Below are 12,557 nucleotides of genomic sequence, written 5' to 3' on the forward strand. Positions count from 1 at the left end.
GGAGGCAGGTACATTGGTCAAATTCAAGAGATTGCTAGATAAGCATATGGAGGGATATGGAGGGATAGGTGGGAGGAAGGGGTTAGATAGTCTTAGGCAAGGTTTAAAGGTCGGCACAACATTGTGGGCTGAAGGGCCTGTATTGTGCTGTACTGTTCTATGTTCTATGTTCAAACATGGGCAAATGGGACCAATTTAAGATAAGATATTTTTATTATTCACATGTACATGAAACATGCAGTGAAATGCATCTTTTGCGTACAGTGTTCAGGGGACAGCCCACAAGTATTGGTATTATTGTCACTTGTACCGAGGTACAGTGAAAAACTTGTCTTGCATCCCAATCGTACAGGTCAATTCATTACACAGTGCAGTTACATTGAGTTAGTATGGAGTCCATTGACGTAGTACAGGTAAAAACAGTAACAGTATAGAGCGTTACCACGCTTCCGGCACCAACATAGCATGCTCACAACTTCCTAACCCATACGCCTCTGGAATGTGGGAGGAAGCCGGAGCACCCGGAAAAAACCCACGCAAACACGCGGGGAGAACGTATAAACTCCTTACAGACAGCGGCTGGAATTGAACCCGGGTCGCTGGCATTACACTGACCGTTACACTGGACCAGTTGGGTTGAAGGGCCTGTTTCTGTGCTGTATGATCCTTCAGCCTCCCACAAAGATCTTCTAACTTCACAACATTCTTCTTCCAGAAATAAAGTCTCTTCCTAGCCTCCCTCAGATCCGGAATTCCCACACACTGACCTCTGTATTTGGATTGGAGTTACTCCCAACTCATCAAGTCTCCCAGCCCTCCACGTGTGACGGGACAGTGCGGTGAAAGTGAGGTAGGGAGGCAGTTCTGAGCGAGTGCGACAGAGCCCATGAGTCAGATCCCTCGGGAAGCTAATCAATCGAGGGATGTGCAGAGTCAGGACATTCGCTGACATCCGAGACGTTGCAGTCATTTTGAGTCAGCAGATATTTATTCATTTCTCAAGACCAGCATTTATTCCCCATCCCTAACTGTCCTTGAGATGAGAGGGGTGAGCTGCCTTCTCGAACCGCTGTCGTCCTTCTGGTGAAGGTGTTCCCGCGGCACTGTCAGGGGACAGATTTCTGGGATTTAGACCTGACTCATGAAGCAGGCCCCTTCCGTATAAAGCTAATCGCTTGTCTATAGGGCAGGGCTCCAAGGTGCAATAACAACTTCTGTTTACGTAGCGGGAAATGTGCAAGGGGACTTCAAAGAGATATTATCACACCAAGGCTGGCAGCAAGGTATAAGGAATGATTTAATCCAAAAATTGGATTAAAGAGAGAAAGGGTGGTGGGGGGGCGGAGGGTAGAGGAGAGATTTAGGGAAGGAAGGAATGGGGGAAGGGAGTGAGGGGTGGGGAGGGGAGTGAGGGGAGGGGAGTGGGGAGGGGACTGAGGGGAGTTGGGTGGGGTGGGGTGGGGTGGGGAGTGAGGGGAGGGGAGCGGGGGTGGGGAGGGGAGTGTGGGGAGTGGGGAGGGGGGGAGGGGAGTCGAGGGAGTGGGAGCTGCATCAGGAGTGATGCCTTCACAGTGGAATTGCCAGAGGGCACAATGACCTCCAAATCACCCCTTGCCTACGAAAATGCACTGTGCAATGAATTGATCTGTACGAACAGTATGCAAGGCAAGTTTTTCACTGCACAAGTGACAATAATAAACCAATTCCAATTCCGAAAAATCGATTGATTTCCCCGTTTATAAATAACCCCAGCATCCCCCCCGCCCCGCCACTTCCACCCCCCCGGCCCCACAAAGTGATGCTTGGGATGGAACGGTTGGTGAGCTATTCGCCCACATTGGGCAGCGCAGTTGACGTGTCACTGCCGTCGACTGGTACCCCAGGCACACGGCAGCCAGGCGCTGTCGATTCCCTTGTCTGCGCCTCTTCCAGCTGCGTTGCGTCACCCCTCCCTGAGCCCCTCCCGGGACAGTTCAGGCCGTCTCGATCCCCTCTCCCCACTCCCCACTTCCCCGACATCCCAGTCCTTTTCACCAGGTGCCTCCAGCCAACATCTCCACCCGTGGTCCCCGTCTCCCCCACCCTATCCCCCTCCCCTCCTCCCACCCTCTCACCCTCCCTCCATGCAACCACCTCCCCCTCTCCCTGCTTTCCCTCCCTCAAACCCCACAGCCTCCCTCCCCCTGCCCCCCCCATTCTCCCCCAACTCCCCTCGTCGAACAACCCCCCCCCCCCTTCCTTCCCAGGCACTTTCACCCCAACCTTCCGAGCCCTCATTTTCAGTCACCCCTCACCCCCCTCCCCACCCCACCAACTCCACCCCCTACCCCCACTCCCTTCCCCTCACTCCCCTCCCCACCCCACTCCCCTCCCCTCTGACCCCTCCGCACTCCCCTCCCCATCCCATTCCCCTTCCCCCACTCCCCTCACTCTCCCCCACAGCCTTCACCTCCCTCTCCTCCAGCCCCACCCCCCCACCCTCAGTGCACGGGGTAGTGGGAGTGATGAAGCCTTTCCACACACAGCAGGATCCCACAATCAAACAAACCTGTCTCGCTTGTTTTATTCAGTGAGGGGGGAGCAGTGGGGGGAGTAAATATTGCCCCCCCCGCCCCTCCCACCCCACCCCCAACGCTGGGGCAACCCCCCGCACCGCTCCCCGTACCGAGTGAGGGGAACGGTTCCGAACGCGGACATCGCTGGGCACAGGGGGATCCCAGACCGCTGGCGCTCCCTCCCCCCCCCCCCCCCCGCGTCTGGCCGTTGCTTGCGATGCGCCTGCAGTGCTGCTGCCACGGAAACACTGCCACAGCAAAGGCTCCCGCAGATCCTGCGGATAAAGCGTTCGGCGCGCCGTCCACGGGGCCCTGCTGTTCACACAACAGGCTGCCTCCCGGAGCTGTCAGCACCATTGTTTGCCCGTCAGCCCCTCTCCCACAGACACCGCCTCCCACACCAGCTGCCCTCTCTCCACCACACACATTATCTGCCTTGCTCCTGTCACCTGCATCTCTCCCTCCCTCCCCCTCTACTCCCCACACTCTCTCGTCCTCTCTGTCCCCGGACCACCCTTTGTGGATCTCCTGTACCTCACCCCTTCACCTTTCCTCTCTTTCTCGGACCACTCTCTCCCTCTCTGCCTCTCCCCCCTCTCTTCTCTCTCTCTCCCCCTCCTTCTCTCTCCCCTGCCTCCCTCCCTCTCCCCCTTTCACTTCATCTCTCCCTTCCCTTCCCCCCCTCACAGCATCTCTATATCCTCCCCACTCCTTTTTCTGTACCTCCCCATTACTCTCTCTCTGTCTCTCTCTCTGTCTGCCTGCCCCTGTCACTTTCTCTACCAATCTCTTTCCCTCCCCCCCCCCACGGTACCTCCAGCTCCTTCCCCCTCCTTTTTCTGCATCTCCCCATTACTGTCAGTCCCTCCACCCCCCTCTCTATCTCTGTCCCCTCTCCGAACACCCCCTCACCAGCTCTCCATCACCCTCCCTCCCCACTCTCCACCCCTTTCCTCTGTGTTCTTGCATCACCGTTCCTTCTCCCTCCCCTCCCTGCCACTCCCCACCTCCCCCTCCTCCACTCTCACCCTCCCGCCCCTGTCGTCCTCTCCATCCCCCTCCCCCTTCTGCCCGAGGCTGCCCTAGTATCCCCTCAAGCAGGAGACGTCCCTGCTCTGCAGCTTGCAGTAATAAATGCGAGTGTCTGCAGGGCTGCTGTTGTACCCTGCACTCACCGTCCACAGTCCCCTCTGATTAAACTGTCTTGCGGCTGCTTCTTCCAGACCAAGGCATGCGTTCCAACTAAACTGATAAACCTGCCCCTGGTGACGTATGAGAAAGAGTGACTTGCGCGTTTTCATCCTGATGTCATGTTAATGGGGGTTGGGCAATCAATCCCAATTCTTAACCTGTGAATTAATTTGTTTTTAATGAAGAACAAGGACTGGGAATAGATGTTAGAATATCCCTGAATGTCAAGTTGAAATGTCATGTCTCTTGTAGCTGTGACCATTGGGATTCTTTCAATTTGAGAACCATTGCCTTTTTTTTGTTCTGTATTTGAGTGTATCATTCCACGTTTTAATGCAAATTTTAAAATCATACAGCACAGGATGAGGCTCTATGTCTGGTATTTATGGCATCAATCCCATGAATTGGCACCTCAATAACAGTGCCTCAAGAAGGCGGCATCTATCACTGAGGACCCTCACCATCCGGGACATACCCTCTTCTTGTTACTACCATCAGGGAGGAGGTACAGGAGCCTGAAGACCCACACTCGACGATTCAGGAACAGCTTCTTCCCGCCTGCCATCAGATTTCTGAACGGCCCATGAACCCATGAACACCACCTCGTTATTCCTTTTGAAGTAATTATTTAGTGTCGTAATTTATGACAATGTTATATCTTTGTGCTGTACCGCTGTCGCAAAACAACAAATTTCACAACATATAAGTCAGTGATAATAAAACTGATTCTGATTCGCCTGGTCCATAGCTTCCTATTTCTTGGCAATCAAAGTATTGTGAGAGTTTCTGCCTCCGCCGTCCCTTCTGGCAGTGAGTCTCAGATCCCTACCACCCTCTGGGTGGGAGATTTCTCCGTCAAACCCCCTCTGGATCTTCTTCCCCTGAACTTTCACCTGGGCTTTCAAGTTTTAGAACACGGTGTGGGGTAGGGGTCCCAGATGTTCTCCCTATATAAAAATAAACAAAATAAGGATGCTGGAAATCTTAAATATCCGAAAGTGTTGGAAACACTCAGCAGGTCAGGCAGCATCTGTGGAGAGACGAACACGTGAAGTTTCAGGTGCAAAGCTTCTAGCACCTGAAACATTAACTGCTTCTCTTTCCACAGATGCTGCATGACCTGGTGAGAGTTTATGCCTGTTATAATTTTGTACACCTGTTGTGAAACAGATTTGAAGGGTCTCGAAGGACGAGGACTCTGAATGTAATGATTTATTTATAAAGACAAACACGGGAAAAGATAACGGGAGCAACACACCCACATACACACATGCGCACTGGTGATCGCAACAAGGGTAAGATGCACACTCGCACGCACAACGAACTGGGTACAAAGGATCAAGGAAGAAACAATACAATGCCTGCCATCCCTTGACTCAGTGCAGGCATGGCTCTACGCTACTGGGAATATTAACTTAGAACCCTCCTAACCCTGTGGAAGTGTACACTCTTACCAATGGTCTCCTCAGCGTTGTTTCACGATTCCTCGGAGCAATCAAGAGAGAGAGAGAACCACGCACATGTGGCACTCTATAGTGCTGGAGGGCTGGGGGCGGAGGGGGTCCAGCCCAGGTAGTTCAAACAGGCCAATGGCCCGAGGCCAGGTACAAATGTGTTTAAAGGGGCTAATGGTCAAGTGTGCACTGATGGGTGGGTGGAACCAAACCTGACGTGTCTTTCGACCAGATAATGAGCAGCGATGTCACATGACAGCCACGACCCTTCACAATACAACACCTCAACCTCCTCTGCTCCAAGGAAAACAAACCCAGCTGGTCCGGTCTCTCCTCACAGCTAAAGAGCTTCATCCCAAGGCAACATCCTAGTGAATCTCTGCAAATTCTCCAGTATAATCACATCCTCTGCCTAAAACTCCTTAAATCAGGTCCAATTTAAAATAAGCAACTTATATTTTAGCACCAGCATCAAGAGAGCAACTTCTGAGAGGAGCAGCTGGGAGGGGGGGTCTTTGCTTATGTTGGCTGCTTTCTCGAGGGCAGCGAGAAGTGTAAATGGAGGGGAGAATGGACGTGATGTACTGGGCTGTGTTCCCAACTCTCTGCAGTTTCTTGCAGAGTAGTGATGCATCCGGACAGGACGCTTTCTGTGGTGCATCTGTGAAAATTGGTTGAGGGTCATCGAGGACATGCTGAATTTCTTTAGCCTCCTGAGGACGTAGAGACATTGATGTGCTTTCATGGCCATAGTGTCAATGTGGCTAGACCAGGACAAATTGTTGGTGATGGTTACACTAGGAACTCGAAGCTCTGTACCATCTCCACCTCAGCACTGTTGATACAGACAGGGGCATGTGCTCTGCCCCACGGTGTGAGCTGGGCAGTGGCTCCTGTTATATTCCCCCTGCGTAGTCCATAACCCGACGGCATGAATCTTCAGGTAACCTGCTCCCCCGTCTGTCCCTCTTCTCTCTCCTCCTGATCTACCCAGTTCCTCCTACACCCACCCCAGCCCCCATCACCCTCCCCCACCCTCTCCGTCTGCCCATCACCCTCACACCCCTCCCAGTGGGTCCCTTCCCCACCTCCCTCCCTTTATTCCAAGCTCCGCCTTCCTCTCCAATCAGATTCCAGCATTTTCAGCCCTTTGTCACTTCCACCTACCACCTCCTGGCTTCTCGCGCCACTCCCACTCTTCCCCCGCCTCCTCACCTGGATCCACCTATCACCTGCCAACTCTTGCTTCAGTCCCTCCTCCTCACCTGGATCCACCTACCACCTGCCAGCTCTTGCTTCAGTCCCACCTCCTCACCTGGATCCACCTATCACCTGCCAGCTCTTGCTTCAGTCCCTCCTCCTCACCTGGATCCACCTATCACCTGCCAACTCTTGCTTCAGTCCCTCCTCCTTACCTGGATCCACCTATCACTTCCCAGCTCTTGCTTCAGTCCCTCCTCCTCACCTGGATCCACCTATCACCTGCCAACTCTTGCTTCAGTCCCACCTCCTCACCTGGATCCACCTATCACCTGCCAACTCTTGCTTCAGTCCCCCCTCCTTACCTGGATCCACCTATCGCTTCCCAGCTCTTGCTTCAGTCCCTCCTCCTCACCTGGATCCACCTATCACCTGCCAACTCTTGTTTCAGTCCCTCCTCCTCACCTGGATCCACCTATCACCTGCCAACTCTTGTTTCAGTCCCTCCTCCTTACCTGGATCCACCTATCACTTCCCAGCTCTTGCTTCAGTCCCTCCTCCTCACCTGGATCCACCTAACACCTGCCAGCTCTTGCACCCACCCTCCTCACCTGGATCCACCTATCACCTGCCAGCTCTTGCTTCAGTCCCACCTCCTCACCTGGATCCACCTATCACCTGCCAACTCTTGCTTCAGTCCCCCCTCCTTACCTGGATCCACCTATCGCTTCCCAGCTCTTGCTTCAGTCCCTCCTCCTCACCTGGATCCACCTATCACCTGCCAACTCTTGTTTCAGTCCCTCCTCCTCACCTGGATCCACCTATCACCTGCCAACTCTTGTTTCAGTCCCTCCTCCTTACCTGGATCCACCTATCACTTCCCAGCAATTGCTTCAGTCCCTCCTCCTCACCTGGATCCACCTAACACCTGCCAGCTCTTGCACCCACCCTCCTCACCTGGATCCACCTATCACCTGCCAGCTCTTGCTTCAGTCCCACCTCCTCACCTGGATCCACCTATCACCTGCCAACTCTTGCTCCACCTCTTCCCCTCCACCTCTCTGTGCGGGCTACCTCCCCTCTATCTTTCAGTCCAGATGAAGGGTCACAACCCAAAACGTCGACTGTCCATTTCCCTCCACGGATGCTGCCCGACCTGCTGAGTTCCTCCAGCACTTTCTGTGTTGCTCCAGATTCCAGCACCCGCAGTCTCCTGAACAAGTCTGCGTGAAAATCCGGAACGCCACTGGAGAATGGGGTGTGGCTTGGCTTAAATTTAAATCCCTCAGAAGTGGAGGTCTTAATTATTTTTTTAAAACATTGACCAACTTTAGAGATTCAATCAACTTTTATTCCAGGGTACCAATAATAAATAGCAGGCTTATTGCCTTTGCTGGCTGTGATTTGGTGGTCTTGCCTTTTCCGTCCCTCTCAGGACTCCTGTATGTAATTCTTGAGCATCTGAGGCAGCGGTAGGGAATCCACCTCCGAGATTCGGTGCTCTCCCAGGATTCTCCGGATGTGGCATCGGCAGAGATCAGTGAGGGTCAGTGGCTGGCCTGTGGACAAGAGATACCACCCCTGAATCTGGCTTCAGAGCTGCTGTCAACCTCACCTCTCTCTGGCCTTTTGTCCCCCTCCTCGCATCTCCCTCCATCCCCACCTCTCCCTCCCTCCTCGCCTCTCCCTCCCTCCCCACCTCTCCACCCCTTGCATTCCCCCCTATCCCTGCCATCAATTCAGTTCACCATCAGATGGCTGGCAATTCAGCTCCAGGGGCATCACTGAGCAAACCTGAACATCTCTTCAGGGAACCTGAATCTGATAGCTCTTCTGTGTGAAGAGGTTGCCCCTCAGCTACATTTCTCGCTGCCTCGGTAAAGCAGCCACCATAATCAAAGACCCCACCCACCCCGGACATCGTGCGGAAGATGCAAAAGCCTGAAAGCACGTACCACCAGGCTCAAGGACAGCTTCTATCCCACTGTTATAAGACTATTGAATGGTCCCCTAGTACAATAAGATGGACTCTTAACCTCATAATCTATCTCGTTACGGCCCTTGCACCTTATTGTCTGCCTGCACTGCACTTTCTCTGTAACTGTAACACTTTATTCTGCATTCTGTTATTGTTTTCCCTTGTACTACCTCGATGTACTGATGTGATGAAATTATCTGTATGGATGGCATGCAAAACAAAGTTTTTCACTGTACCTCGGTACATATATTGGTATTGGTTTACTATTGTCACTTGTACCGAGCTACAGGAAAAACTTGTCTTGCATACTGATCGTACAGGTCAATTCATTACACGGTGCAGTTACATTGAGTTAGTACAGAGTGCATCGACGTAGTACAGGTAAAAACAATAACAGTACAGAGTAAAGTGTCACAGCTACAAAGAAAGTGCAGTGTAATAAGGTGCAAGGTCACAACAAGGTAGATCGTGAGGTCAGAGTCCATTTCATCGTATAAGGGAACCGTTCAATAGTCTTATCACAGTGGGGTAGAAGCTGTCCTTAAGTCTGGTGGTACGTACCCTCAGGCTCCTGTATCTTCTACCCAATGGAAGAGGAGAGAAGAGAGAATAACCCGGGTGAGTGGGGTCTTTGATTATGCTGGCTGCTTCACCGAGACAGCGAGAGGTAAAGACAGAGTCCATGGAGGGGAGGCTGGTGTCCGTGATGCGCTGGGCTGTGTCCACAAACTCTCCGCAGATTGTCACGCGTACCGAGACACAGTGAAAAACTTGTCTTGCATGCCATCCATTCAGATCATTTCACCACATCAGTGCATCGAGGTAGTACAAGGGAAAAGCAATAACAGAATGCAGAATAAAGTGTCACAGTTACAGAGAAAGTGCAGTGCAGGCAGACAATAAGGTGCAAGGGCCATAACGAGGTAGATTGGGAGGTCAAGATAAACCAATGAACCTCTCCAACCTTTGAGGCAAGCGGTAGGCACGGATATGGTGGGCTGAAGCTCTTTGTTTCTGAGATAGTTACCTGGCAGGTGATTGATGTAGGTGAGACTGATGCCACAGTTGCCCCACACACAGCTCACCATGGGGTATAACGTCTTGTCCTTCAGCCCTTGGAAAGCAACTCCCAGGTACCGTCCGTCGACCATGAAGCTCAAGGTGCCCTCGTCCGAATCCAGGATGACCACTACGCTCTCGGGCACGGGGAAGGGTCCCACCGACACATCTGGATAAGAGTGGAGGGCTTTGCCGGCGTGGTACAACCGGTTGTCCACCAGCCCCCAAGCCCAGGACTCGCCGTCCTCTCCTCCCAGGAGCGTCCGGTAGCCGGGAGCCTGCAGCCGGGCTCGGGACGTCCCGACTCCCACGGCGGCGTGGCTGCCCCTCTGCCCCACCGGCCAGCTCACCCTCCAGACGTGCAAGCCACGGTGGCAGCCCACCCTGCCCCGCAGGCAGTCGGTGCTGTCGGGGACGGGGAGCCGGCGGGCTGTCAGACCACCCGGGACCCTCATGTTGGGCGAGCAGTCACGGTCGCTCCAGCTGTGCTGCAGCTGGACGTCCCAGGGCACCGGAGGCAACTCCAACAGCAGCTGGAAGCGGCCAGGCATCGGGAGACCCCGTCCCAACAAGTGCCGGGCATCCTCTCCCTCTGACTCCTCTTCTGCCGCCTTAAACCACTTCAAACCCATTCCCTCGCAGAGAGAAAAAAAGACAGGGAATATTCTCCGTTAAAACTCTGGAAAAAGGTTTAAGTTAATATTTGCCACTTTAGTTTTACAGCTGTTTTCTCCACAAAACTGCCCTGTTCCTAAGTGGAGGTACAAGAGACTGCAGATGCTGGAGTCTAGAGCAACCAGTTGCCTTGTCCCTAATCCAGATACAACTAACGTCTGCATAACTTTTATAGTCTGCTTTATCTGCTGGTTTGGCTGTAACTTCCACTCCTAGTGCCTGTCCTCCCCATCGTCACCACCTCCCACACAGACACAGAAGGTCGAGGTGTTGGCGTAAGCTGCTGGGCCCTGGTTGTGAGAGAGAGAGGGGTAGGAGTCTCTGTTTGTCGGTGAGTTGTTGTTGTACGAGAGGTGATTGATGGGTGAGGGGTTGAGGAACGGTGGGGGGGGTGGAGAGAGGTGGAGACGGGGGTCGAATAGAGACAGGGGGAGGGTAATGCAGAGAGTGGGGGAGAGGAGAGAGAGAGTGAAGCAGAATTTGAGATTGTGATACAGAGGGATAGAGAGAGAGAGAGCATTGGGAAGTGTGGAGCAGAGATATGGACAGGGGACTGAAACAGGGATGGGGAAAGTGGGACGGAATGGGGGGGGGAAGAGACAGAGAGGTGGCAAGGGAAAGAGAGAGTGAAGGAGAGAAAGGTGGAGAGCTGAGAGAGAGGGAGGGAGAGGGAGAGAGAGTGATATAGAAAGAGAGGGGGAGAGAAAGTGATAGGGAGAGAACGAGAAAAATAGAGAGTGAGAGAGAGAGAGGGAGAGGGAGAGAGAGTGATATAGAAGGAGAGGGGGAGAGAGAGTGATAGGGAGAGAAAGAGAAAAATAGAGAGTGAGAGAGAGAGGGGAGAGAGACTGAGAGAAATAGAGAAGGGGAGAGAGAAAGAGAAAGAGACAGTAGTAGAGAAAGCTAAGATAAGATAAGATTTCTTTATTAGTCACGTACATCGAAACACACAGTGAAATGCATCTTTTTTGCATAGAGTGTTCTGGGGGACAGCCCGCAAGTGTCGCCACGCTTCCGGCACCAACATAGCACGTCCACAACTTCCTAACCCGTACGTCCTTGGAATGTGGGAGGAAACCGGAGCACCGGGAAGAAACCCAAGCAGACACGGGGAGAACGTACAAACTCCTCACAGACAGTGGCCGGATTTGCTGGCGCTGTAATAGCGTTACGCTAACCGCTGCACTACAGGGAGAGAGTGCAGGAGAGTGAGAGGGGAGAGAGAGAGTGAGAGAGAGAGAGTGAGAGAGAGAGAGTGAGAGAGAGAGAGTGAGAGAAAGACAGAGGGAGAGAAAGAGAGAAAAATAGAGATAGAGAGTGAGAGAGAGAGAGAGAAAGAGAGAGAGAGAGAGACTGATAGAGAAAGACAGAGAGAAAGAGAGAGAGTGCTGAAGAGAGGGGAGATAGAGAAAGTGGGGGGAGAAAGAGACAGTGATAGAGAAAGAGAGGAGAGAGCAAGAGAGAGAGAGAGAGAAAGAAAGGGGGAAAAGACAGAGAGAAAGAGAGAAAAACAGAGAGAGTGAGAGAGAGAGAGAAAGAGAGAGAGAGAGACAGTGATAGAGAAAGACAGAGAAAGAGTGAGAGTGCTGAAGAGAGGGGAGATAGAGAAAGTGGGGGGAGAGAGAGACAGTGATAGAGAAAGAGAGGAGAGAGCAAGAGAGAGAGAGAAAAAGAAAGGGGGAAAAGACAAAGAGAGAAAAACAGAGAGAGAGAGTGAGAGAGAGAGTGAGAGAGAGAGAAAGAGAGAGAGAGAGACAGTAATAGAGAAAGAGAGAGAAAGAGAGAGTGCTGAAGAGAGGGGATAGAGAAAGTGGGGGGAGAGAGAGACAGTGATAGAGAAAGAGAGGAGAGAGCAAGAGAGAGAGAGAGAAAGAAAGGGGGAAAAGACAGAGGGAGAGAAACAGAGAAAAAGAGAAAGAGAAAGAGAGAGAGAAAGAGAGAGAGAGAGAGAGAGAGAGAGAGAGAGAAAGAGAGAGAGAGGCCAGGGTGGGAGAGACAGGGAAGGAGAGCATAATAGAGAGAGGAGGAAAAGATAGAGAGAATGTGAGAGAAAGCAATGGAGAAAACTCAAAATAAAGAAGGTGAGGGGAAGGGAGAGCAAAGAGCGCAAGAGAAGCGGGGGACACATTGAGAAGGGTCAAAGATGATGAATGAGAGGTAGAGGGAGAAAGAATGAGAGAGAAATGAGGAGGGAGAGTGAGAGAGGAAGGGAAAGGAAGAGAGAAAGGGGGAATGGGAGGACCAGAGAGAGAGAGCAGGCGTGGGTAGGAGATGGGGTGGGAGGATTGTCGGTGTGACGCAAGGGCTGATTCCTGGACGTTACGAAGCAGGGTTGGCTTGTGACCACCATGGGCAGATAGCGGTGATGGAGCTTCCCTCTGAGCACCTTTCTCCAAGTTCAGCTGCTCAAGGCCGTGCTCTCTGCATAGAGCGGAGGAGGGGGGA

The 12,557-nt window shown here is 52.6% G+C and overlaps 1 protein-coding gene across 1 annotated transcript; it reads right to left on the bottom strand.

Annotated features, from left to right (window-relative positions):
- Nucleotides 1–7,831: 7,831 nt before the first annotated feature.
- Nucleotides 7,832–10,069, bottom strand: LOC127586519 (SPRY domain-containing SOCS box protein 4-like). Its single transcript, XM_052044532.1, has 2 exons — nucleotides 9,406–10,069; nucleotides 7,832–7,959 (listed from the first exon to the last, which is right to left on the bottom strand). The coding sequence occupies exons 1-2, from the start codon at nucleotides 10,067–10,069 to the stop codon at nucleotides 7,832–7,834; spliced, it is 792 nt and encodes a 263-aa protein (XP_051900492.1).
- Between the last annotated feature and the right edge of the window lie 2,488 nt (nucleotides 10,070–12,557).

Source organism: Pristis pectinata, chromosome 37, assembly GCF_009764475.1.
Source record: "Pristis pectinata isolate sPriPec2 chromosome 37, sPriPec2.1.pri, whole genome shotgun sequence".
In the NCBI taxonomy this organism is placed as follows: Eukaryota; Metazoa; Chordata; class Chondrichthyes; order Rhinopristiformes; family Pristidae; genus Pristis; species Pristis pectinata.